This window comes from Salmo salar, chromosome ssa20 (genome assembly GCF_905237065.1).
Source record: "Salmo salar chromosome ssa20, Ssal_v3.1, whole genome shotgun sequence".
Taxonomy (NCBI): Eukaryota; Metazoa; Chordata; class Actinopteri; order Salmoniformes; family Salmonidae; genus Salmo; species Salmo salar.
Window position 1 is genome coordinate 30,662,846 of NC_059461.1, and position 25,466 is coordinate 30,688,311.

The 25,466-nt window shown below is 47.9% G+C and overlaps 2 protein-coding genes across 7 annotated transcripts in view; one reads left to right on the forward strand and one right to left on the reverse strand.

The window, feature by feature from the left end:
- The window catches only part of LOC106580411 (phosphatidylinositol 4-phosphate 5-kinase type-1 beta), an 82,651-nt gene extending 58,898 nt beyond the window's left edge, over positions 1–23,753 (forward strand). For all 5 annotated transcript variants that reach the window (XM_045703210.1, XM_045703206.1, XM_045703208.1 and 2 more), the window contains 8 exons: positions 5,348–5,550; positions 5,800–5,883; positions 6,553–6,601; positions 6,727–6,811; positions 8,015–8,170; positions 10,960–11,077; positions 19,017–19,146; positions 22,561–23,753. In XM_045703210.1, coding sequence (XP_045559166.1) covers positions 5,348–5,550; positions 5,800–5,883; positions 6,553–6,601; positions 6,727–6,811; positions 8,015–8,170; positions 10,960–11,077; positions 19,017–19,146; positions 22,561–22,563 — 828 coding nt within the window. In that variant the 3' untranslated portion in view covers positions 22,564–23,753. The remainder of the gene's footprint in view (positions 1–5,347; positions 5,551–5,799; positions 5,884–6,552; positions 6,602–6,726; positions 6,812–8,014; positions 8,171–10,959; positions 11,078–19,016; positions 19,147–22,560) is intronic.
- Positions 23,754–23,921: 168 nt separating this feature from the next.
- The window catches only part of LOC106580410 (ceramide transfer protein), a 37,259-nt gene continuing 35,714 nt past the window's right edge, over positions 23,922–25,466 (reverse strand). For both annotated transcript variants that reach the window (XR_006760905.1, XM_045703204.1), the window contains exon 18: positions 23,922–25,463. The gene's annotated coding sequence lies outside the window, so the exon portion shown is untranslated. The remainder of the gene's footprint in view (positions 25,464–25,466) is intronic.

The following is a 25,466-nucleotide window of genomic DNA, read 5'->3' on the forward strand; positions in this document are numbered from 1 at the left end:
TCTGGGGCGGGGGGCTGTGTCTGTCTGTCTGGGGCGGGGGGCTGTGTCTGTCTGTCTGGGGCGGGGGGGCTGTGTCTGTCTGTCTGGGGCGGGGGCTGTGTCTGTCTGTCTGGGGCGGGGGGCTGTCTGTCTGTCTGGGGCGGGGGGCTGTGTCTGTCTGTCTGGGGCGGGGGGCTGTGTCTGTCTGTCTGGGCGGGGGGCTGTGTCTGTCTGTCGGGGCGGGGGGCTGTGTCTGTCTGTCTGGGCGGGGGGCTGTCTGTCTGTCTGGGGCGGGGGGCTGTGTCTGTCTGTCTGGGGCGGGGGGCTGTGTCTGTCTGTCTGGGCGGGGGCTGTGTCTCTGTCTGGGGGGGGGGCTGTGTCTGTCTGGGGGGGGGGCTGTGTCTGTCTGTCTGGGCGGGGGCTGTGTCTGTCTGTGTGGGCGGGGGCTGTGTCTGTCTGTGTGGGCGGGGGGCTGTGTCTGTCTGTCTGGGGCGGGGGGCTGTGTCTGTCTGTCTGGGGCGGGGGCTGTGTCTGTCAGTCTGGGGCGGGGGGCTGTGTCTGTCTGTCTGGGGGGGGCTGTGTCTGTCTGTCTATCTGTCTGGGGGGCTGTGTGTCTGTCTGTCTGTCTGGGGGGGGGGCTGTGTCTGTCTGTCTGGGGCGGGGGGCTGTGTCTGTCTGTCTGGGGCGGGGGGGCTGTGTCTGTCTGTCTGGGGCGGGGGGCTGTGTCTGTCTGTCTGGGCGGGGGGCTGTGTGTCTGTCTGGGCGGGGGGCTGTGTCTGTCTGTCTGGGGGGGCGGGGGTCGGTGTGTCTGTCTGGGCGGGGGGCTGTGTCTGTCTGTCTGGGGGGGGGCTGTGTCTGTCTGTCTGGGGGGGGGGCTGTGTCTGTCTGTCTGGGGGGGGGGCTGTGTCTGTCTGTCTGGGGGGGCGGGGGGCTGTGTCTGTCTGTCTGGGGGGCGGGGGGCTGTGTCTGTCTGTCTGGGGGGGCGGGGGCTGTGTCTGTCTGTCTGGGGGGGGGGTGGGGGCTGTGTCTGTCTGTCTGGGGGGCGGGGGCTGTGTCTGTCTGTCTGGGGGGCGGGGGGCTGTGTCTGTCTGTCTGGGGGGGTGGGGTGCTGTGTCTGCCTGTCTGGGGCGGGGGGCTGTGTCTGTCTGTCTGGGGGGGCGGGGGGCTGTGTCTGTCTGTCTGGGGGGGGGGATTGGAGCACAGTGTCTTTGACATCAATATTCTGACACAATGTTTTTTTTGTTTTTTTAAACGCCTCCTTGTGTAAATGTTTTCTTCTTTTGCCTTTTGTCCAGTAGGGAGAGTTGTTAAGAGACACAAATACATTCTGTAACCCAGAACAGAAGTTCAGACTTTTTTTTAATGTTTAACGCCAGTGAGCTGTGTGTACGTCTGTGCAGTGGTTGTACTGTAAGTGACTAGACTGTTGCTAGTTTGTTATTGTCACGGCTTCCTGCCTTCCCCTCCTGAGCGGTAAGCAAAGCGCCCCCTAAGCAGAATCTCTGCCCGTTTCCATGAGTAAGCAGTAAACCCCTAGCCTCAGAGCCTGCTGCAGCACCGAAAAACAGGAGAGGGGGATCGAGAGGGACGTGACAGACATGGGTGAGGGGGGGAAGGAGATTCAGCCAAGGTATGGAGGGGAGGTAAGGGGTGAGATGAGAGAGGGTGACCAGGAAGTGTCTGCTGCTGAATGTGGGTCACTGAGGGAAATGTAGAGTAGTATGTTTTTCCTTCCTCTCATCTCTCCATCTCACAGCAGCTCTGTCTGCCCTCGCCATGCCCAGTTCTATGACTGGAGAGGGAGGGAGAGGGAAGGGGAGCGGGAGAGGGAGGGAGAGAAAGGGGAGCCGGGGGAGGGAGAGGGAGGGAGGGAGGGAGAGGGAAGGGGAGCGGGGGGAGAGAGGGAGAGGGAAGGGGAGCGGGGGGGAGAGAGGGAAGGGGGGGAGGGAGAGGGAAGGGGAGCGGGGGAGAGAGGGAGAGGGAAGGGGAGTGGGGGGAGCGGGGGGAGGGAGGGGGGGGGAGGGGGAGAGAGGGAAGGGGGGAGAGGGGGGGAGGGAGAGGGAGGGAGAGGGAAGGGGAGTGGGGGGAGGGAGGCAGGGATGCATGCAGACAGACTGCTTGGAAGCTGTTGTTTAGACTCTATCTTGTAACAGAGAGCAATGTAATTGTCACTGCATGGCTGGGCTCTGAGATGTTGTTGAGAGGATGACGATGTAAAATGGAATGACAGTTTAGCGAAGGATACAATGTTTTGTAAGGGGTTGCCAATCATGAGTGCTGAGGTCTGTTTGTGACTAGGGAAGAGGAACGTGGAGTGGCATTTAACTTGATGTCTGAAAATATTTTTGTCTGGGAATGCCCCTATTCATTTGAGACGGAAACAAACACGTATGCTCACATGCACGCACACACAAACACACACAGCGCCACACACACACTCACAACGGGGCCGGATTAATGCAATGGCTGAAGCTTCTGGGCTTTATGCTGAATGGTTTATGCTGAATGTTTGTGTGTATGTGTGGCTGTATTGTGTGGCTGTATTGTGTGACTGTATTGTGTGGCTGTATTGTATGGCTGTATTGTGGGGCTGTATTGTGGGGCTGTATTGTGGGGCTGGTGTGCGCGCATGGCTGTATGCTTGTTCAAGGACTCTACAGAAGGACTCAAGGACTCTACAGAACTAATTAACCATGATTAAACCACCAACAACAGTGCACTTTATAAAGCACAAATAAAGGCACATTTACCATGGGGATACCCTGGAAATAGCTGTTCTATAATCTTATTGTGGGTGTGCTCAGTCATGGTGCAATGGATTCTAGTTATAGATACATCAGTGGTATGATAACATATCTAAAGGCCATCTTTGCTCACCTATATCCATCCTACTGTCCGCTCTTAGTAAGGGTGTGTTTGTGTTACAGTCTTTATTATCAAAGATCCTCATTCTGGACATATTAGTTCACATTTCTTAGATTATGTCTCAAAAGGCAGATGAACTGGTTCTGTTGTGGTCCTTTTACTCAGCCTGTGTTCTACTAGCCAGTTCCATATAACGGATGATGATGGCTGAGTCCGTAATGGCACCCTATTCTCTTTATAGTGCACTACTTTTGAACTAGTGAATAGGGTGCCATTTTGGAAGTTCCCGATGTTGGAAATACTGTTTACGGAATCCAATTGAGAGCAGATTCTAGGAATTACCATGACGATCATGATGACCATTCCTTGTTTCTCGTTGTCATTCTCGTTGACCATTCCTTGTTTCTCGTTGTCATCTTGTCTCTTACAGACAGTGCTATTATTCCTGGATGTTTTGGGGATTGGTACAATAATGCTTAGAATGAGACGATTCCCGTGGTCCAGTTATGGAAAATCAGGCAAACTACATTAGCAATTTTTTGGATGCTAATTTGATAATGTTATTATGGCAGAAGGGACTATAAAAAGGATGACTTTCCACATATCATATCACTATTGCCTATTTATCTCTGGTCACACAGAAATATGGGTCACACTTCAATAACCCAGATGATACAAAAACAGTATTTTAGTTTAAAATGCACACAGCGGTGTGTGTGATACTGGTCAGTTTCCGGACTTCGACCAAGGCCAACACCGCTCCAACTGTTTTTCCACTCTTTGCTAGCGTATGGGTTGTTTTTCCACTCTTTGCTAGCCTACGGGTTGTTTTTCCACTCTTTGCTAGCCTATGGGTTGTTTTTCCACTCTTTGCTAGCCTATGGGTAGTTTTTCCACTCTTTGCTAGCCTACGGGTTGTTTTTCCACTCTTTGCTAGCCTATGAGCTGTTTTTCCACTCTTTGCTAGCCTATGAGCTGTTTTTCCACTCTTTGCTAGCCTATGAGCTGTTTTTCCACTCTTTGCTAGCCTATGGGTTGTTTTCCACTCTTTGCTAGCCTATGGGCTGTTTTTCCACTCTTTGCTAGCCTATGGGTTGTTTTTCCACTCTTTGTTAGCTTACGGGTTGTTTTTCCACTCTTTGCTAGCTTACGGGTTGTTTTTCCACTCTTTGCTAGCCTATGAGCTGTTTTTCCACTCTTTGCTAGCCTATGGGTTGTTTTTCCACTCTTTGCTAGCCTATGGGTTGTTTTTCCACTCCTTGCTAGCCTATGGGTTGTTTTCCACTCTTTGCTAGCCTATGAGCTGTTTTTCCACTCTTTGCTAGCCTATGGGTTGTTTTCCACTCTTTGCTAGCCTATGGGCTGTTTTTCCACTCTTTGCTAGCCTATGGGTTGTTTTTCCACTCTTTGCTAGCTTACGGGTTGTTTTTCCACTCTTTGCTAGCCTATGGGTTGTTTTTCCACTCTTTGCTAGCCTATGGGTTGTTTTTCCACTCTTTGCTAGCTTACGGGTTGTTTTTCCACTCTTTGCTAGCCTATGGGTTGTTTTTCCACGCTTTGCTAGCTTACGGGTTGTTTTTCCACTCTTTGCTAGCTTACGGGTTCTTTTTCCAGTCTTTGCTAGCTTACGGGTTCTTTTTCCACTCTTTGCTAGCCTATGGGTTGTTTTTCCACTCTTTGCTAGCCTATGGGTTGTTTTCCACTCTTTGCTAGCCTATGGGCTGTTTTTCCACTCTTTGCTAGCCTATGGGTTGTTTTTCCACTCTTTGCTAGCTTACGGGTTGTTTTTCCACTCTTTGCTAGCCTATGGGTTGTTTTTCCACTCTTTGCTAGCCTATGAGCTGTTTTTCCACTCTTTGCTAGCCTATGGGTTGTTTTTCCACTCTTTGCTAGCCTATGGGTTGTTTTTCCACTCTTTGCTAGCCTATGGGCTGTTTTTCCACTCTTTGCTAGCCTATGGGCTGTTTTTCCACTCTTTGCTAGCCTATGGGTTGTTTTTCCACGCTTTGCTAGCTTACGGGTTGTTTTTCCACTCTTTGCTAGCTTACGGGTTGTTTTTCCACTCTTTGCTAGCGTACGGGTTCGTTTTTCCACTCTTTGCTAGCCTATGGGTTGTTTTTCCAGTCTTTGCTAGCCTATGGGTTGTTTTTCCACTCTTTGCTAGCGTACGGGTTCTTTTTCCACTCTTTGCTAGCCTATGGGTTGTTTTTCCACTCTTTGCTAGCCTATGGGTTGTTTTTCCACTCTTTGCTAGCGTACGGGTTCTTTTTCCACTCTTTGCTAGCCTATGGGTTGTTTTTCCACTCTTTGCTAGCCTATGGGTTGTTTTTCCACTCTTTGCTAGCCTATGGGTTGTTTTTCCACTCTTTGCTAGCCTATGGGTTGTTTTTCCACTCTTTGCTAGCCTATGGGTTGTTTTCCACTCTTTGCTAGCCTATGGGTTGTTTTGATGTTGTTTCAGATCATGGTAATTAACTGTGTGGTTTCATGTTGTGTGCTGCAGGTGTTGGAGAGCTTTAAGATCATGGACTACAGTCTGCTTCTGGCCGTGCATGTCCTGGACCAAAGCCCGAAGGAGGGCGGCGAGCCGGGCCAGGCAGGGGGGGACGGCAAGCGGCCCGTGGCCCAGAGGGTCCTCTACTCCACAGCCATGGAGTCTATCCAGGGGGACGGCAAGGCTGCTGAGGCCCACACCACAGACGACACGTTAGTCAGCTCACCTCAGTCATACTGCCCATACACATTCAAAGACAACCACACGTACAGTACACAATCATATACACCGTAATAGTTTGATGACATTTACACATACACGTACACACACTCACATTCACATACACTGAAAAATACATGGCAAAACTCTTACAAACACTTACAATGATCAAAACCCTTAATGTGTCTCCTGACCTGACTACATTCTGTGACTGGACCTGTATTTACCGGGCTGTATTTCAGGATGGGTGGAATTCCTGCCAAGTCACACAAAGAAGAGAAGCTGCTTATTTTCCTGGGCATCATCGACATCCTGCAGTCCTACAGGTTTAACATGACTTCATAACATGCTATATTATATAGCATAATAACATACTATAATATTCTGTAACATGGAGGGTTCGTCGCTACGCCCACAGACTAGTTAGCAGTACATATTCAGATTCATTGGATATCAAGCAGCCACTCTCCTGGGTCCTTAAAGCATCCTTTTCTATCCAACTCTGTTAATAAGGGTTCTGTAGCAATCAGTCTTTCCTATTCACTCTGGTGAAGCATTGATTTTCTGTCCCAATGCAGGGAGTAAGGGAGAGAGAAGAGGTAGTGAGAAAGAGAGAAGCTCCTCAGTGTGACAAGCCTCGAGGGCCAGAGAGACAGAAGTGTCCCTAAAGCTTGTTCCCTTGTCCATATCTCAGCATCTCTAAGCTGACCTCAGGACCTGTCTGTCAGTGTCTTGGCTGGGGAGTTACATAATGATATCATTCCCCATATATCTTTTCATATTAATCCTCTTCCCTTGCCAACTGTTTGCTTGCCTCAGTCCATCAATTGCAGTGTGAAATGTAACTAGAATGGGAGCATATTCTGTAAGGTTAAATGTAATATTACTGTGGTTACTGTTCTGTCTTTGTTCTCAACGGGTAGCATCTCAGGTTTTGGGTGATGGGGCTTGGTGAGGGGTTGGGTTTGTGACAAGACTTCTTGTTTCCCCCTCAGATTCATTAAGAAGTTGGAACACTCATGGAAAGCCCTGGTCTACGACGGCGTAAGTTGATATGCTGCCTGATGCGTGTGTCCTTCTGAACACACATCGTTCATAGGTTCCATTCGTATTGATCTCAAATAGCCCTCTCTGATAAAAGCCTGTATTGTCTTCTGTTCTGTCCTCAGGACTCTGTCTCGGTGCACCGGCCTGGTTTCTATGCCAACCGATTCCTCAAGTTCATGAGCACTTCGGTGTTCCGGAAGACTCAGAGTAAGTCTGCTGGCTTCTGTTCCTCAGTCCCCTATGACAGGGCTACATTAATATTAGGACTTAAGCTGTCACACATGCCAGGCACTGGGATTGGAAATCAAGTTTAATGGTAAAAGGGGTATGAGGGCTAAGACTGAGACTACAATAACACTATGTCGGTGTGTCACATACAGTTTAGTCAACTTTAAACCATTGGAAATGTTTGTACAGATTGATTTGTTAGTCACCTGCTGTGTTGAAGGCAACAACACAGCTGTGTTGATGTAAGGTATACATTTCTCCTGTGAGAGGACGTGATTGTGTTTTACCAGTTTGTTATGTGGATGATCCAGTGACACATACACTGTTGTCAGTCAATTAAATAGGTCAGGTTTCAAACCCTCCCCCAGCTCCTCTCGCTGTGCTTTCAGCTTACGCTGACATACTGTTATAGATTCTTGACGAAAGCGACTTACGGTAATGCGTCCATGCATACATTTATGTAGTTGCATATTTTAGTAGTTCTGTTCTGCCTTTTAGTTCTTTCCCCAGAAATATCTTGTTATCAGAGAGGTGTTTAGTTTCTCCCTATTAACAGGAGTCTATGGTTGTCCTCTGTGGGGGTCATTTAGGAACCCACCCCAGTGGCTGAAGCCCCTCTCACTTCAGGGCTTTGACTTGTGGAATGTTTCATGTTAAGATGAAATAAAGCAGTGTGCAATGCTGATTTAATGGAGATGGTTTCTGCGATGGTTTGGGATTTAGATGCTTGGTATTATTATGGCAATGCTTCTGCACAGTTAGATACAATGGGGAGGGATTTCATGCTCTGCTTGGGAGTCAGAATGGAATGTTGGGACAGTTGCATAATGATCATTATACATTAACAGTTTGATCATTTTACTGCTAATTTGGGACAGACACTTCAAGCTTGATTATGCACGACAATGGTTGCAATCAGGGTAATCTGTTCTCTCCATCTTTCTTTCTTGCTCTACCCTCTCTCTCTTGCTCTACCCCTTCACTCTCATTCCTACCCCCCCACACTCTCTCCCCAACCCCCTCTTTCCTCTTGCTCCCTCTCTCTCTCCTTATCTTCCTCTCTCCCTTCCCTCCGCTCTCCTTTTCTCTTCCCCCACCACTCGTTTCTGTCTCCCTCTCTCTTTCACCTCTCTCCCCATCCCACTCCCCTCTCCCTCTCTTTCTCTCTCTGTCTCTCTGCAGCCATTCGCTTCTCCCCCTCTAAGAGGACTCGTACATCCATCCCTGCTCTGAAGTCGTCCTCTCAGGAGATCCTGTCTTCTCAGAAGGAAGAGAAGGAGGAGGAGAGGAGGCAGAGGCTGGGAGGAGCACGCAGTCTGGCCAGTCTAGACGGACAAGGTAGACAGCACACTATCATCCACACATTCATGTGTTGTAAAAAAAAAGGCCCAGAGAGAAATCACTTACACTTCCCAGATCTGTCATGTAGACCATACCTCTTGTTATGTCTGGATCGATGGGCCTTCGAAAACCACTTGGTCCCCATCAGCTAGTCCTTCAGTAGTGCCATAGTGTTTCCACCTCCAGCCCCCAATGGAATGTTGCCTCACCGGAAAGAAAACACAGTCTATATTCTGTTATTAACAGCCAGTCCTCCTAACTCATCTCTCACTCTGTCTCTCTCTGTGTGTCTCTGTCTCTCTCTGTGTGTCTCTGTCTCTCTCTCGCTGTCTCTCTCTCTCTCTCTCTCTCTCTCTCTCTCTCTCTCTCTGTCTCTGTCTCTCTCTGTGTCTCTGTCTCTCTCTCGCTGTCTCTCTCTCTCTCTCTCTCTCTCTCTCTCTCTCTCTCTCTGTCTCTGTCTCTGTCTCTGTCTCTCTCTCTCTCTCTCTCTCTCTCTGTCTCTGTCTCTGTCTCTCTCTGTCTCTCTCTCTCTGTCTGTGTGAGAGAGAGAGTGAGTGATTGAGTTAGCGTTATTCATGTAAACTCTCTCTGTCTCTTGAGGAGTCATTATCAGGCCCTGACTCCTGTGGCTGGCTGGATTAGAATCAGGCCCTGACTCCAGTGGCTGGCTGGATTAGAATCAGGCCCTGACTCCAGTGGCTGGCTGGATTAGAATCAGGCCCTGACTCCAGTGGCTGGCTGGATTAGAATCAGGCCCTGACTCCAGTGGCTGGCTGGATTAGAATCAGGCCCCTTTCCACAATAGTAACTCAGCGTCATGACTCTTCCTCTACGGTAGCACCACTGTTCGCCAAACTGTTGACCAAACTGTTGGCCAATATTACAGGAAGAGATGAGGGTGCAGACTTCTGAGTAAGAGAGAGAAGTCTTGTTTCATATTGCAACATAGCTTCTTTAGTTTATATGAAATCTTATTTTAACTAAACAACACCTTTGTGCATGTTCTATGTCCTACCTTCACATAACATACCATAAAGACATTTATATATTTTACATGTACAGTTTCATTTTCAATAGCTTACTCTACAAATTCTAGTTAACCAATTCCACGCATACCTTCGTCTGGTTAGAAAACCCTATTTTGAGGGATAAAAGGTTCTTGTAGGGACAATTGCATAATAATTGTATGTACAATACATAGTTGTTTTATTATTTCATCTAATTAGACTAAATCAAACCCATGTTCTGTCCTGTAGCTTGGACATCCAGTCTGTACTGTAGGTCTTCAGATCATGTGTTAAATGACTAGTACAGCACAACCACCCTGTCACATCTGCATACTCTTTGGGGTTTAGGCCCAGGTTGCTGTTACACAAATACAGTAAATAATACATTGACTGACTGAAGGCATTATCAGTGAGGTCATGGCTTTGTGTGTATCTCTGTGAGGCCATGGCTTTGTGTGTATCTCTCAGTGAGGCCATGGCTTTGTGTGTATCTCTCAGTAAGGCCATGGCTTTGTGTGTATCTCTCAATGAGGCCATGGCTTTGTGTGTATCTCTCAGTAAAACCATGGCTTTGTGTGTATCTCTCAGTAAGGCCATGGCTTTGTGTGTATCTCTCAGTAAAACCATGGCTTTGTGTGTATCTCTCAGTAAAACCATGGCTTTGTGTGTATCTCTCAGTAAGGCCATGGCTTTGTGTGTATCTCTCAGTAAGGCCATGGCTTTGTGTGTATCTCTCAGTAAGGCCATGGCTTTGTGTGTATCTCTCAGTGAGGCCATGGCTTTGTGTGTATCTCTCAGTAAGGCCATGGCTTTGTGTGTATCTCTCAGTAAAACCATGGCTTTGTGTGTATCTCTCAGTAAAACCATGGCTTTGTGTGTATCTCTCAGTGAGGCCATGGCTTTGTGTGTATCTCTCAGTAAAACCATGGCTTTGTGTGTATCTCTCAGTAAAACCATGGCTTTGTGTGTATCTCTCAGTGAGGCCATGGCTTTGTGTGTATCTCTCAGTAAGGCCATGGCTTTGTGTGTATCTCTCAGTAAAACCATGGCTTTGTGTGTATCTCTCAGTAAAACCATGGCTTTGTGTGTATCTCTCAGTAAGGCCATGGCTTTGTGTGTATCTCTCAGTAAAACCATGGCTTTGTGTGTATCTCTCAGTAAAACCATGGCTTTGTGTGTATCTCTCAGTAAGGCCATGGCTTTGTGTGTATCTCTCAGTAAAGCCATGGCTTTGTGTGTATCTCTCAGTAAAACCATGGCTTTGTGTGTATCTCTCAGTGAGGCCATGGCTTTGTGTGTATCTCTCAGTAAAACCATGGCTTTGTGTGTATCTCTCAGTGAGGCCATGGCTTTGTGTGTATCTCTCAGTGAGGCCATGGCTTTGTGTGTATCTCTCAGTGAGGTCATGGCTTTGTGTGTATCTCTCAGTGAGGCCATGGCTTTGTGTGTATCTCTCAGTGAGGCCATGGCTTTGTGTGTATCTCAGTGAGGTCATGGCTTTGTGTGTATCTCTGTGAGGCCATGGCTTTGTGTGTATCTCTGTGAGGCCATGGCTTTGTGTGTATCTCAGTGAGGTCATGGCTTTGTGTGTATCTCAGTGAGGTCATGGCTTTGTGTGTATCTCTGTGAGGCCATGGCTTTGTGTGTATCTCTGTGAGGCCATGGCTTTGTGTGTATCTCTGTGGGGCCATGGCTTTGTGTGTATCTCTGTGAGGCCATGGCTTTGTGTGTATCTCTGTGAGCTCATGGTTTTTCTGTGTGTTTGTGTGTTTCTCCCAGTGTTTGGCTCCTACCTGCGTCCTGACCTAGTCCCTGACACCCCGTCTTCCTACGAGGGCTCCTCCATGGGAACCATCTCCTCCTCCTCCCTCTACCTGGAGACCCAGTCTGAAGACAGGTACCGCTCTCCCTTCCATGTCTCCCTTCCTTCCCTCTACCTGGAGACCCAGTCTGAAGACAGGTACCGCTCTCCCCTCCATGTCTCCCTTCCTTCCCTCTACCTGGAGACCCAGTCTGAAGACAGGTACCGCTCTCCCCTCCATGTCTCCCTTCCTTCCCTCTACCTGGAGACCCAGTCTGAAGACAGGTACCGCTCTCCCTTCCATGTCTCCCTTCCTTCCCTCTACCTGGAGACCCAGTCTGAAGACAGGTACCGCTCTCCCTTCCATGTCTCCCTTCCGTCCCTCTACCTGGAGACCCAGTCTGAAGACAGGTACCGCTCTCCCCTCCATGTCTCCCTTCCTTCCCTCTACCTGGAGACCCAGTCTGAAGACAGGTACCGCTCTCCCCTCCATGTCTCCCTTCCTTCCCTCTACCTGGAGACCCAGTCTGAAGACAGGTACCGCTCTCCCCTCCATGTCTCCCTTCCTTCCCTCTACCTGGAGACCCAGTCTGAAGACAGGTACCGCTCTCCCCTCCATGTCTCCCTTCCTTCCCTCTACCTGGAGACTCTCTGTTCCCTCTATACCTTCCTTCCTTCTACCTGGAGACTCTCTGTTCCCTCTATACCTTCCTTCCTTCTACCTGGAGACTCTCTGTTCCCTCTATACCTTCCTTCCCTCTACCTGGAGACTCTCTGTTCCCTCTATACCTTCCATCCCTCTACCTGGAGACTCTCTGTTCCCTCTATAACTTCCATCCCTCTACCTGGAGACTCTCTGTTCCCTCTATACCTTCCTTCCCTCTACCTGGAGACTCTCTGTTCCCTCTATAACTTCCTTCCCTCTACCTGGAGACTCTCTGTTCCCTCTATACCTTCCTTCCCTCTACCTGGAGACTCTCTGTTCCCTCTATACCTTCCTTCCCTCTACCTGGAGACTCTCTGTTCCCTCTATACCTTCCTTCCCTCTACCTGGAGACTCTCTGTTCCCTCTATAACTTCCTTCCCTCTACCTGGAGACTCTCTGTTCCCTCTATCCCCTCCATCCCTCTACCTGGAGACTCTCTGTTCCCTCTATCCCTCTACCTGGAGACTCTCTGTTCCCTCTATACCTTCCTTCCCTCTACCTGGAGACTCTCTGTTCCCTCTATACCTTCCTTCCCTCTACCTGGAGACTCTCTGTTCCCTCTATACCTTCCTTCCTTCTACCTGGAGACTCTCTGTTCCCTCTATAACTTCCTTCCCTCTACCTGGAGACTCTCTGTTCCCTCTATACCTTCCTTCCCTCTACCTGGAGACTCTCTGTTCCCTCTATAACTTCCTTCCCTCTACCTGGAGACTCTCTGTTCCCTCTATCCCTCTACCTGGAGACTCTCTGTTCCCTCTATACCTTCCTTCCCTCTACCTGGAGACCCTCTGTTCCCTCTATACCTTCCTTCCCTCTACCTGGAGACTCTCTGTTCCCTCCATCCCTCTACCTGGAGACTCTGTTCCCTCTACCTGGAGACTCTCTGTTCCCTCTATACCTTCCTTCCTTCTACCCGGAGACTCTCTGTTCCCTCTATAACTTCCTTCCCTCTACCTGGAGACTCTCTGTTCCCTCTATACCTTCCTTCCCTCTACCTGGAGACTCTCTGTTCCCTCTATAACTTCCTTCCCTCTACCTGGAGACTCTCTGTTACCTCTATCCCTCTACCTGGAGACTCTCTGTTCCCTCTATACCTTCCTTCCCTCTACCTGGAGACCCTCTGTTCCCTCTATACCTTCCTTCCCTCTACCTGGAGACTCTCTGTTCCCTCCATCCCTCTACCTGGAGACTCTCTGTTCCCTCCATCCCTCTACCTGGAGACTCTCTGTTCCCTCCATCCCTCTACCTGGAGACTCTGTTCCCTCTACCTGGAGACTCTCGGTTTTTCCTCTATACCTTCCTTCCCTCTACCTGGAGACTCTGTTCCCTCTATACCTTCCTTCCTTCTACCTGGAGACTCTCAGTTCCCTCTATACCTTCCTTCCTTCTACCTGGAGACTCTCTGTTCCCTCTATACCTTCCTTCCCTCTACCTGGAGACTCTCTGTTCCCTCTATACCTTCCATCCCTCTACCTGGAGACTCTCTGTTCCCTCTATACCTTCCTTCCCTCTACCTGGAGACTCTCTGTTCCCTCTATAACTTCCTTCCCTCTACCTGGAGACTCTCTGTTCCCTCTATCCCTCTACCTGGAGACTCTCTGTTCCCTCTATCCCTCTACCTGGAGACTCTCTGTTCCCTCTATACCTTCCTTCCCTCTACCTGGAGACTCTCTGTTCCCTCTATACCTTCCTTCCCTCTACCTGGAGACCCTCTGTTCCCTCTATACCTTTTCCCTCTACCTGGAGACTCTCTGTTCCCTCTATACTTCCCTCTACCTGGAGACTCTCTGTTCCCTCTATACCTTCCTTCCATCTACCTGGAGACTCTCTGTTCCCTCTATAACTTCCTTCCCTCTACCTGGAGACTCTCTGTTCCCTCTATACCTTCCTTCCCTCTACCTGGAGACTCTCTGTTCCCTCTATACCTTCCTTCCCTCTACCTGGAGACCCTCTGTTCCCTCTATACCTTCCTTCCCTCTACCTGGAGACTCTCTGTTCCCTCTATACCTTCCTTCCCTCTACCTGGAGACTCTCTGTTCCCTCTATACCTTCCTTCCCTCTACCTGGAGACTCTGTTCCCTCTATACCTTCCTTCCCTCTACCTGGAGACTCTATCCCCTCCATCCCTCTACCTGGAGACTCTCTGTTCCCTCTACACCTTCCTTCCCTCTACCTGGAGACCCTCTGTTCCCTCTATACCTTCCTTCCCTCTACCTGGAGACTCTGTTCCCTCCATCGCTCTACCTGGAGACTCTCTGTTCCCTCCATCCCTCTACCTGGAGACTCTCTGTTCCCTCCATCCCTCTACCTGGAGACTCTGTTCCCTCTATCCCTCTACCTGGAGACTCTCTGTTCCCTCTATCCCCCTACCTGGAGACTCTGTTCCCTCCATCCCTCTACCTGGAGACTCTGTTCCCTCCATCCCTCTACCTGGAGACTCTCTGTTCCCTCTATCCCTCTACCTGGAGACTCTCTGTTCCCTCTATCCCTCTACCTGGAGACTCTCTGTTCCCTCTATCCCTCTACCTGGAGACTCTCTGTTCCCGCTATCCCTCTACCTGGAGACTCTGTTCCCTCTATCCCTCTACCTGAGGACTCTCTGTTCCCTCTATCCCTCTACCTGGAGACTCTGTTCCCTCTATCCCTCTACCTGAGGACTCTCTGTTCCCTCTATCCCTCTACCTGGAGACTCTGTTCCCTCTATCCCTCTACCTGGAGACTCTCTGTTCCCTCTATCCCCCTACCTGAGGACTCTCTGTTCCCTCTATCCCTCTACCTGGAGACTCTCTGTTCCCTCTATCCCTCTACCTGGAGACTCTCTGTTCCCTCTATCCCCCTACCTGGAGACTCTCTGTTCCCTCTATCCCTCTACCTGGAGACTCTGTTCCCTCTATCCCCCTACCTGGAGACTCTCTGTTCCCTCTATCCCCCTACCTGGAGACTCTCTGTTCCCTCTATCCCCCCTACCTGGAGACTCTCTGTTCCCTCTATCCCTCTACCTGGAGACTCTGTTCCCTCTGTCCCTCTACCTGGAGACTCTCTGTTCCTTCTATCCCCCTACCTGGAGACTCTCTGTTCCCTCTATCCCCCTACCTGGAGACTCTCTGTTCCCTCTATCCCTCTACCTGGAGACTCTGTTCCCTCTATCCCTCTACCTGGAGACTCTCTGTTCCCTCTATCCCTCTACCTGGAGACTCTGTTCCCTCTATCCCCCTACCTGGAGACTCTCTGTTCCCTCTATCCCCCTACCTGGAGACTCTGTTCCCTCTATCCCTCTACCTGGAGACTCTGTTCCCTCTGTCCCCCTACCTGAGGACTCTCTGTTCCCTCTATCCCTCTACCTGGAGACTCTCTGTTCCTTCTATCCCCCTACCTGGAGACTCTCTGTTCCCTCTATCCCCCTACCTGGAGCCTCTCTGTTCCCTCTATCCCCCTACCTGAGGACTCTCTGTTCCCTCCATCCCTCTACCTGGAGACTCTGTTCCCTCTATCGCTCTACCTGGAGACTCTCTGTTCCCTCCATCCCTCTACCTGGAGACTCTCTGTTCCCTCCATCCCTCTACCTGGAGACTCTGTTCCCTCTATCCCCCTACCTGAGGACTCTCTGTTCCCTCTATCCCCCTACCTGGAGACTCTCTGTTCCCTCTATCCCCCTACCTGGAGACTCTCTGTTCCCTCCATCCCTCTACCTGGAGACTCTCTGTTCCCTCTATCCCTCTACCTGGAGACTCTCTGTTCCCTCTATCCCCCTACCTGAGGACTCTGTTCCCTCTATCCCTCTACCTGGAGACTCTGTTCCCTCTATCCCCCTACCTGGAGACTCTCTGTTCCCTCTATCCCTCTACCTGGAGACTCTCTGTTCCCTCTATCCCTCTACCTGGAGACTCTGTTCCCTCTATCCCTCTACCTGAGGACTCTCTGTTCCCTCTATCCCTCTACCTGAGGACTCTGTTCCCTCTATCCCCCTACCTGAGGACTCTCTGTTCCCTCTATCCCCCCTACCTGAGGACTCTCTGTTCCCTCTATCCCTCTACCTGAGGACTCTCTGTTCCCTCTATCCCTCTACCTGAGGACTCTCTGTTCCCTCTATCCCTCTACCTGAGGACTCTCTGTTCCCTCTATCCCTCTACCTGAGGACCTCTGTTCCCTCTATCCCCCTACCTGAGGACCTCTGTTCCCTCTATCCCTCTACCTGAGGACTCTCTGTTCCCTCTATCCCCCCTACCTGAGGACTCTGTTCCCTCTATCCCTCTACCTGAGGACTCTCTGTTCCCTCTATCCCCCTACCTGAGGACTCTGTTCCCTCTATCCCCCCTACCTGAGGACTCTGTTCCCTCTATCCCCTCTACCTGAGGACTCTCTGTTCCCTCTATCCCTCTACCTGAGGACTCTGTTCCCTCTATCCCCCTACCTGAGGACTCTCTGTTCCCTCTATCCCTCTACCTGGAGACTCTCTGTTCCCTCTATCCCTCTACCTGAGGACTCTCTGTTCCCTCTATCCCCCCTACCTGAGGACCTCTGTTCCCTCTATCCCTCTACCTGAGGACTCTGTTCCCTCTATCCCCCTACCTGAGGACTCTGTTCCCTCTATCCCTCTACCTGAGGACTCTCTGTTCCCTCTATCCCCCCTACCTGAGGACTCTCTGTTCCCTCTATCCCCCTACCTGAGGACTCTCTGTTCCCTCTATCCCTCTACCTGGAGACTCTCTGTTCCCTCTATCCCTCTACCTGAGGACTCTCTGTTCCCTCTATCCCCCTACCTGAGGACTCTCTGTTCCCTCTATCCCCCTACCTGAGGACTCTGTTCCCTCTATCCCTCTACCTGAGGACTCTGTTCCCTCTATCCCCCTACCTGAGGACTCTGTTCCCTCCATCCCCCTACCTGAGGACTCTGTTCCCTCTATCCCTCTACCTGAGGACTCTCTGTTCCCTCTATCCCTCTACCTGAGGACTCTGTTCCCTCTATCCCCCTACCTGAGGACTCTGTTCCCTCTATCCCTCTACCTGGAGACTCTCTGTTCCCTCCATCCCTCTACCTGAGGACTCTCTGTTCCCTCTATCCCCCTACCTGAGGACTCTGTTCCCTCTATCCCTCTACCTGAGGACTCTGTTCCCTCTATCCCCCTACCTGAGGACTCTGTTCCCTCCATCCCTCTACCTGAGGACTCTCTGTTCCCTCTATCCCCCTACCTGAGGACTCTCTGTTCCCTCTATCCCCCTACCTGAGGACTCTCTGTTCCCTCTATCCCCCTACCTGAGGACTCTCTGTTCCCTCTATCCCCCTACCTGAGGACTCTCTGTTCCCTCTATCCCCCTACCTGAGGACTCTCTGTTCCCTCTATCCCCCTACCTGAGGACTCTGTTCCCTCTATCCCTCTACCTGAGGACTCTGTTCCCTCCATCCCCCTACCTGAGGACTCTGTTCCCTCTATCCCTCTACCTGAGGACTCTCTGTTCCCTCTATCCCTCTACCTGAGGACTCTGTTCCCTCTATCCCCCTACCTGAGGACTCTGTTCCCTCCATCCCTCTACCTGAGGACTCTCTGTTCCCTCTATCCCCCTACCTGAGGACTCTGTTCCCTCTATCCCTCTACCTGAGGACTCTGTTCCCTCTATCCCCCTACCTGAGGACTCTGTTCCCTCCATCCCTCTACCTGAGGACTCTCTGTTCCCTCTATCCCCCTACCTGAGGACTCTCTGTTCCCTCCATCCCTCTACCTGAGGACTCTCTGTTCCCTCTATCCCTCTACCTGAGGACTCTCTGTTCCCTCTATCCCTCTACCTGGAGACTCTCTGTTCCCTCTATCCCCCTACCTGAGGACTCTGTTCCCTCTATCCCTCTACCTGGAGACTCTCTGTTCCCTCTATCCCCCTACCTGGAGACTCTGTTCCCTCTATCCCTCTACCTGAGGACTCTCTGTTCCCTCTATCCCTCTACCTGAGGACTCCCCTTCCACTTCTACCTGTCCTCTCAAAGGCCCAATTCTAATCAGTTAGATTTACACTCTTGTGTAAATATTGGCAACAATGATTTTGACCTGGGACATCAGGTGAGTAAACAATTGAGCTAATCAGTGACTAAACCAACAAACCCTGCAGATCAGATCCCCAGCAGGGCCCCTGAGTTGATGAGCCCTGCCTGCCATAGGGATTCCCCTGAGGGGAGAGTGTGACAGAAAGAGTGTGAGGGTGGAGAGTACAATGTAAATTATAACCGGTGAAATCACTGAGCTACCTAGGAGGCCAGATGGAAAACATAGGACTCACCTGTTGTGATGTCAAGCCACATGGAACAGGTGACTCAGAGTCCTCAGGCTTTGTGACAGTATGTTATACAGTAGAGATAGATACCCTGGAAGAGCCAGGAAAGCCCTCACTGGACATTTATTCATAGTGCTCAACCGACATCCAGTTCAGATGCAGTGTGCAGGCCTTAAACCATGGACTTTAAATTCTAACCTCCCTCTAGAAAGAACTGTTTATTTTCCTCTCATCTCTCCCCCAGCTCTCTCTCTCTCTGTCTGTCTCTGTTCAGTAGTGTCAGGTTCTAACCCTAACTGGAGTCTCCGTTGTGATGCCTGCCTGGACTTGTTCCCTTCTCAGGCACCTGTCTGTTGCCCTACATTTGTCTATCAATGTGTTTCATGAATATTTGACTCAAGGCTTTCAGAAGGTCTGATTAAGAGGCATTGTTAGAAGAGATATGTAATTTTCTGTCAGGGTGACTTTTTCTATGTATGTACATAATCCCTTTTCTGAGGTGTGTGTGTGTGTGCCTGCATGTCAACTTTAAGAGGGGTAGGCAATAACATGCCATGAAATGGTAAACACATTCCTGAATTTAAGCAAAGTCAGGAGTCAGCTGACAAGCATCAAGGAAATGGCCTGTTTCAGATGTACACCAGCCCCCAGTGCCCCCTGCTGTTCACGTGATGCTGTGTTTTAAGGACGTTTATTTTCTCTGATTATTTGGGACTCTTTTTAGAGGTCCATAACCCAGTAAAGGAGTTCCACATAAAACGTAATGTCCCAGAATTCCCTTCCTTAAATGAACTTATCCTGTTTGTAAGTTCTTAGACATTAACTTCCCCTAGAGAGACCTCTAGTCTACAGCCAGACAGACACACAGCCAGATGGGTTGTCCTCTCTGTTCCCCTGAAGGGGGTTTCACCTGGCTGTCATTTTCATGTTGGATTCTTTGATTTTCCATGCAGTTAATCGTGCACTATGGTCAAAAGAAGTGAGCTATGTAGGGAATAGGGTGCCATTTGGGACTCTTCTTTTGTATATCTACTTATGTGTGTTTCTTGTTCTCCTGTTTCCCCTCAGAGATGAAATGGCGTCTAGCTCCACATTCACCCTGGAGGACAGCGCCATCTGTCTGACGTCAGAGCAGAGCACCATGGACGTAGAGGTGGACATAGACCGGGACGATGGCTCAGTGCTCGATGTCTACTTAGTGAGTACTCACTCACTGGGTGTGTCCCAAATTACACCCTATTCCCTACATAGTGCACTGCTTTTGACCAGGACTCATAGGGCTCTGCTTAACACCCTATTCCCGATAAGAAGATACATTTTAAAAAGTTTTCTGCTCAAGGGTTTTTACATGACATGTTCTACTCTGATTTAGCCACCGTCTCCTGTATTCCTGACCCTGAGTGGGCTCTACAAAATGTATCCTCCATATTTATTCATCTGGCAGAGAAACACACCCCTTTTAATCAATTCAGAGTCAAAGATAATGTAGATGAAACCCTTGGTTTTCAAATCAAATCAAATTTTATTTGTCACATGCGCCGAGTACAACCTTATAGTGAAATGCTTTCTTACAAGCCCTTAACTAACACTGCAGTTTTAAGAAAAATAAGTGTTAAGTAAAAAATAGATAAAATAATTAAACAGCAGCAGTAAAATACCAATAGCGAGGCTATTTACAGGGGGTACCGGTACAGAGTCAATGTGCGGGGGCACCAGTTAGTTGAGGTAAATGTAGGTAGAGTTAAAGTGACTATGCATAGATAATGAACAGAGTGTAGCAGCAGTGTAAAGGGGGGGCGCAATGCAAATAGTCTGAGTAGCCCTTTGATTAGCTGTTCAGGAGTCTTATGGCTTGGGGGAAGAAGCTGTAATGAAGCCTTTTGGACCTAGACATGGCGCTCTGGTACCGCTTGCCGTGCGGTAGCAGAGAGAACAGTCTATGACTAGGATGGCTGGAGTCTTTGACAGTTTTTAGGGCCTTCCTCTGACACTGCCTGGTATAGGGGCCCTGGATGGTAGTAAGCTTGGCCCCAGTGATGTACTGGGTCATACACACTACCTCTGTAGTGCCTTGCGGTCGGAGGCCGAGCAGTTTCCATACCAGGCAGTGATGCAACCAGTCAGGATGCTCTCGATGGTGCAGCTGTTGAACTTTGAGGATCTGAGGACCCATGCCAAATCTTTTCAGTCTCCTGAAGGGGAATAGGCTTTGTCGTGCCCTCTTCACAACTGTCTTAGTGTGTTTGGATCATGATAGTTTGTTGGTGATGTGGACACCAAGGAACTTGAAGCTCTCAACTTGCTCCACTACAGCCCTGTCGATGAGAATGGGGGCGTGCTCGGTCCTCCTTTTCCTGTAGTCCACAATCATCTCCTTTGCCTTGATCACATTGAGGGAGAGGTTGTTGTCCTGGCACCACACGGCCAGGTCTTTGACCTCTTCCCTATAGGCTGTCTCATCATTGTCGGTGATGTCGTGCCTGGCCATGCAGTCATGAGTGAACAGGGAGTACAGGAGGAGAATGAGCACGCACCCCTGAGGGGCCCCCGTGTTGAGGATCAGCGTGGCGGATATGTTGTTACCTAGCCTTACCACCTGGGGGTGGCCCGTTAGGAAGTCCAGGATCCAGTTGCGGAGGGAGGTGTCTAGTCCCAAGGTCCTTAGCTTACTGATGAGCTTTGAGGACACTATGGTGTTGAATGCTGAGCTGTAGTCAATGAATTGCATTCTCAAATAGGTGTTCCTTTTGTCCAGGTGGGAAAGGGCAGTGTGGAGTGCAATAGAGATTGCATCATCTGTGGATCTGTTGAGGCGGTATGCAAATTGGAGTGGGTCTAGGGTTTCTGGGATAATGGTGTTGTGAGCCATGACCAGCCTTTCAAAGCACTTCATGTCTACAGATGTGAGTGCTACAGATCAGTAGTCATCTAGGCAGGTTACCTTAGTGTTCTTGGAGTTTCTCCTGAGTTATCTGAGCTAATTCAGATGAGAAATCAGGCTTGGGCCAAATCAAGGAAAAGTGACTCTGTAGTGGACTGGCAATCTTTCAGACAATTGAGAAACAGTTGTACTATCTCGATTAAAAAAAAAAAAAGTTAAATAAGACTATTTTTTTAAGCTCTGACTCAGCTGGTGATCCTTCTACATTTTGGAAAACAGTAAATGCCCTGAAGTGTTCAAATTCCTGTTCTTCCCTGGCTCAGCAAGTCATATCTGACTCTGGCATCATAACGGAGAAGAATGGGATAAGTGATACTTTTAATCATATTTTTTATCTTGGCAGGCTTTTTATTTGAGAGAAATGGTGGTGTAGTTGACCCTGGTCGGTCAAGTGACTGCTCTGGCCACTGCCAGCCTCCAGCTGACTCAATGGTTAACCCGTCAATTTCTAGTGAATCTTTGTTTTCATTTCAACAATTTACTACCTGTGATGTGCAAGATGCCTGGATTTATGGAAAGAAATCCACTGGGGCTGATATACTTGATCCATTTTTGCTGCAGCTCTCTGCCCCCCTGAATGCTGAATCATTAACCCATATTTCTAACCTGATGATTATATCTGGTACTATCCCCAAGGTTTGGAAGGTGGCCCATGTACTCAGCCTTCACAACGGTGGTGACCCTTGTGACCTAAATAATTATCACCCTATTTCTAAACTTTCTTGCCAACTAAAATATTACAATCCTTGAATCATTCTCAGCTGTCTTTCTTATCTTTGAAATGTATTCTAAATGTACACCAGTCGGGTTTCAGACCAGGTCATAGCACCAGGTCCCTAGTTATAAATGTTGTGGTCAACTGTATGTATAAAAGGCAACTTTGCTCCCCTTTTCATTGACCTGTCGAAGGCCTTCGATACTTTTTATCACTCACTACTAAATCAGAGGCTTTCCTCAGTTGGCCTAGACCAGGCTGCATGTAACTGGTTTAAAAATGACTTGACAGATATGCATTGAATTATATCTACTGGTGGTGTTAAATCAGGTTTCCTGGATATTACGAAAGGGGTTGATTCTGGGTCCTGTACTTTGTACTGTTTACATGAACAATATCAACTTGTCTGTAAGAAATTGGAAGCTGCACTTGTACTGTATGCTGATGCCTCCACGGTTGACCAGGCTCTATCTGAACTACAGTCTGCCTTCATTGTATTACAGAAAACCCTTATTGAACTGAAATGAGTACTGAATGCAGGTAAAACTAGGTATATGTTGTTCTCTAGAACACATCAAAATAAGTCTGATTTAAGCATACAGAACATCAGAAAGTATTCGGACCCCTTGACTTTTTCCATATTTGTTTTATGTTGCAGCCTTATTCTAAAATGGATTTAATTGTTTTTCAATCATAATTCAGGGCTCATCTGTAAGACACCTTGGTCTATATATGATTCCCTGATAAAATACAATCAAATAAATAATTTAGAATAAAAATCCCTATATAGTGCAATACTTTGACCAGGGCTCTATTCACTATATAGGGCACTACTTTTGACCAGGGGCCCATAGGGCTCTGACTAGCGCACCCCTCCTGTAGGAGCAGATCTGTCAAATGGTTATAATAAGCTGTATTTATAGTATTTACTCACACTGCACTCTCTTCTGTTTCAGTGAAAGGGGAGGCTTACAGACTACCTTTTCCTCCACCATCTTACTTTTGTCAATCGTCTGACAATCGCTACACTCCATTGGACAGGGCTCCTTTGACTCCACCCCCAGTGCTGCTAAATCCACTCTGCCACTATTGCCAAACACAAAGGACTGGGATGCTCACACCTGATAGGCTGATGAACTAAACAAGACACAAATGCAATTACATGACATTCCTTAATTCATGTGATCAATTTCAGACCTTACCAAGTGATGTTTGTTAGAGCATGTCAGTGAAGTCCCTCAAATATTTTCTTTCATGGCCTATAAAGTAATTATATATATAAAAGCATATATAGAAAATAGAAATATACATTCATTTGAATGTTTTCATTTTCCTGCTGACCAGAAGTTACACTTTCTTCGTAGTAGCTGGTTGGATAATGAACATTTAGTTACATCTTGGCCATTGCAGCAGTGACATGGAAAACACACAAGGCCAATATGGATGAGGCTGGACTCATTATGCTGTAAAAAGAACAGATAGTATATTCATTCTGAAACCACCAAGCCAAGGCCAAACTAAAGACTCATTGGCTGGTATGTTGAAGGTACCAAACCAACCCATTGCTATTCATTCCAATCAGACAGGACTAAAGTAAAGGAGCAGTTTGAAGGCAGCATGTTAAGGGCTGCTGTTGACCTGAGAGGAGAGGAGACCCAGCCGGTCAATGTTCTTGGATCTTCAGCTTCATTGAAGAGGATGGTGATTTACACTCGCTCCTGTCAAAATGGCACTTTGGATGTTAGTTATGATTAATAACTTTTTTCCTTGACAAACGTTGGGTTGTGGAATATGCAAATGTTTATATTATGCACACCTATGTATGTCATAAGTACATGTGCACAGACAAGGACTATGGTAGATTTTTTGATGCACAGAAACTAATTTTATAGAGGGGTGTCAACTGAAGATTTCTCAGGATATCCTTTGATACTGAAGAACGAGTGTGTCCTCTGTATTGTTAACTAACCAGTAGTTTGCCTCCATTTTAGACTGAGAAGATGATCTGACACAAATCCTGAACTCTGATTACACCTGTCGGTTTTGACTATAATTTATTAAATATACAGTTTGCTGAAGATAAATATTTTAATCACTGAATGTAAGACTATAAATAGAGAATCCTATAAATAAAAATGTGTTCCACTTGTTTCTTTCCCCAAAAAAATCTTCAATATATCAGTTACAATCGATGCTTTGTTTTTTTTAAAACCTCATTGCAGTACTCTCCATTTCCCTCATGTAGAAGAGGGTCCAGCACACTGCCACATCATCCTCACAACTGCTGTAGAGTAATGACTAAGTAGAAATTTAAGTCTTCATTTCTGTAGTGTAACAATTTTAATTTACAGAACATTGCCCAATTGCATTACATTTAGAGCAAATGATAACACTTCAGACGTAGAACAGAAATATACAAAGCGTGTCAATTCCTCAGACAAAATGAAAGGCTTAATGCATTCTGCAGCTGATGTCATGGCAATGTTGTTTCCCCATGGATTCTATGACCCCTCGAGTGGAGGATTGACAGCCTTGTTGATGGCAAAATCACAATTTTAAATGAAAGTAAACTGAAATAAAAATGAGGTAAGAAATCATGTGAAATGCTGACCCCAGTGTAGCGTCTCTGGTCGTATGATACTGTAACAGACTTCTTTCAGGGCTCGTTCTGGTGTTTAAGGCATTATGACAGGTTAACAAGGGATGTGAAAAAAAATGGCCTCAAAGCCTTTGAAGCGGTCCATCTGAACACCCAACGCTGTGGTAGACTGTACATCAGCCATATAGCTGTATGTTACGTGCACATGGGGGGGGGGTGGTGGATACCAACAATTGATACCTTAGTGTTTATGGGTCACATTCAACAAATGACTTCAATCTTATCTATACCATACATTCAGTTCGTTGTCATCAAGATCACCTTACTTTCAAAACAGACTAGTTATGTAGTTCCTCCAGTTTGCCAACATCCTTAACATTACATACACTGGTAAACTGTCTCTGTACAATACATCCATAGTGTTCCTAAACAGCTACTGTATAATGATCTACAGATCTAGAAATTGTGTACAAAGCTTTAGACTCCAGGGCAGGTCGTCACTAGGAGAGGACGAAGGCTAGCCATACTCAACACACTGCTCCGTCTGTCTCCTTGCATTCTTTTTGTAGTAAAATTAGCAGCATGAAAACAATCAGTGGTTAATGCAAACAAAGTATAGTCGGAAATGTACAAAACAATTTACAAAAAGCAAAAAAATTGATTCAAAATATTGCCATAGAAATTCTTGAATTTATATACAAATACATATCCATGGACAGTTTGACGATGTGTGGTTGTTTTGTGTCTCAGGTGGCTAGCAACTACTGGTAGAATAAAGCCCTAAACCAGTTTCTACTCATTTGATACGGATATTTTATTATGGGTAATATAGTTTGACGGATGAATGGGTAATGTATCTGTGGGAACCCCTTGAATGATCGGAAATGTAGCCGTCTCTTCAGGACAAAATGTGTTCCGCTTGAGAGAAAAGGAGATGGAAAGTTAACAAAAAAAACTCATGACACTCAACATTGATCTGATTTAACTGTACTTGTGTGGTAGAGTGTAATTAAATATCTATGGTCTATATAGATGTCTTTAGGCTTGTGCCTGTGAGGATAATAGCTGATTTATGCTTGATCCAACAATGCTGTCTGGAGGCGGCGTATGGAGGCTGTGACCCAATTGCAGAAACTCCAGAGGCCAAATCGAGCTCCGTACAGCGACGCTGTGCACCTCCCAATTTATGTAACAATGCGGAGGGCTCCGTATAGCTCCACATTGACATGATTGGGTGATGGTAGGTGGGGACGGGAGGTCCTG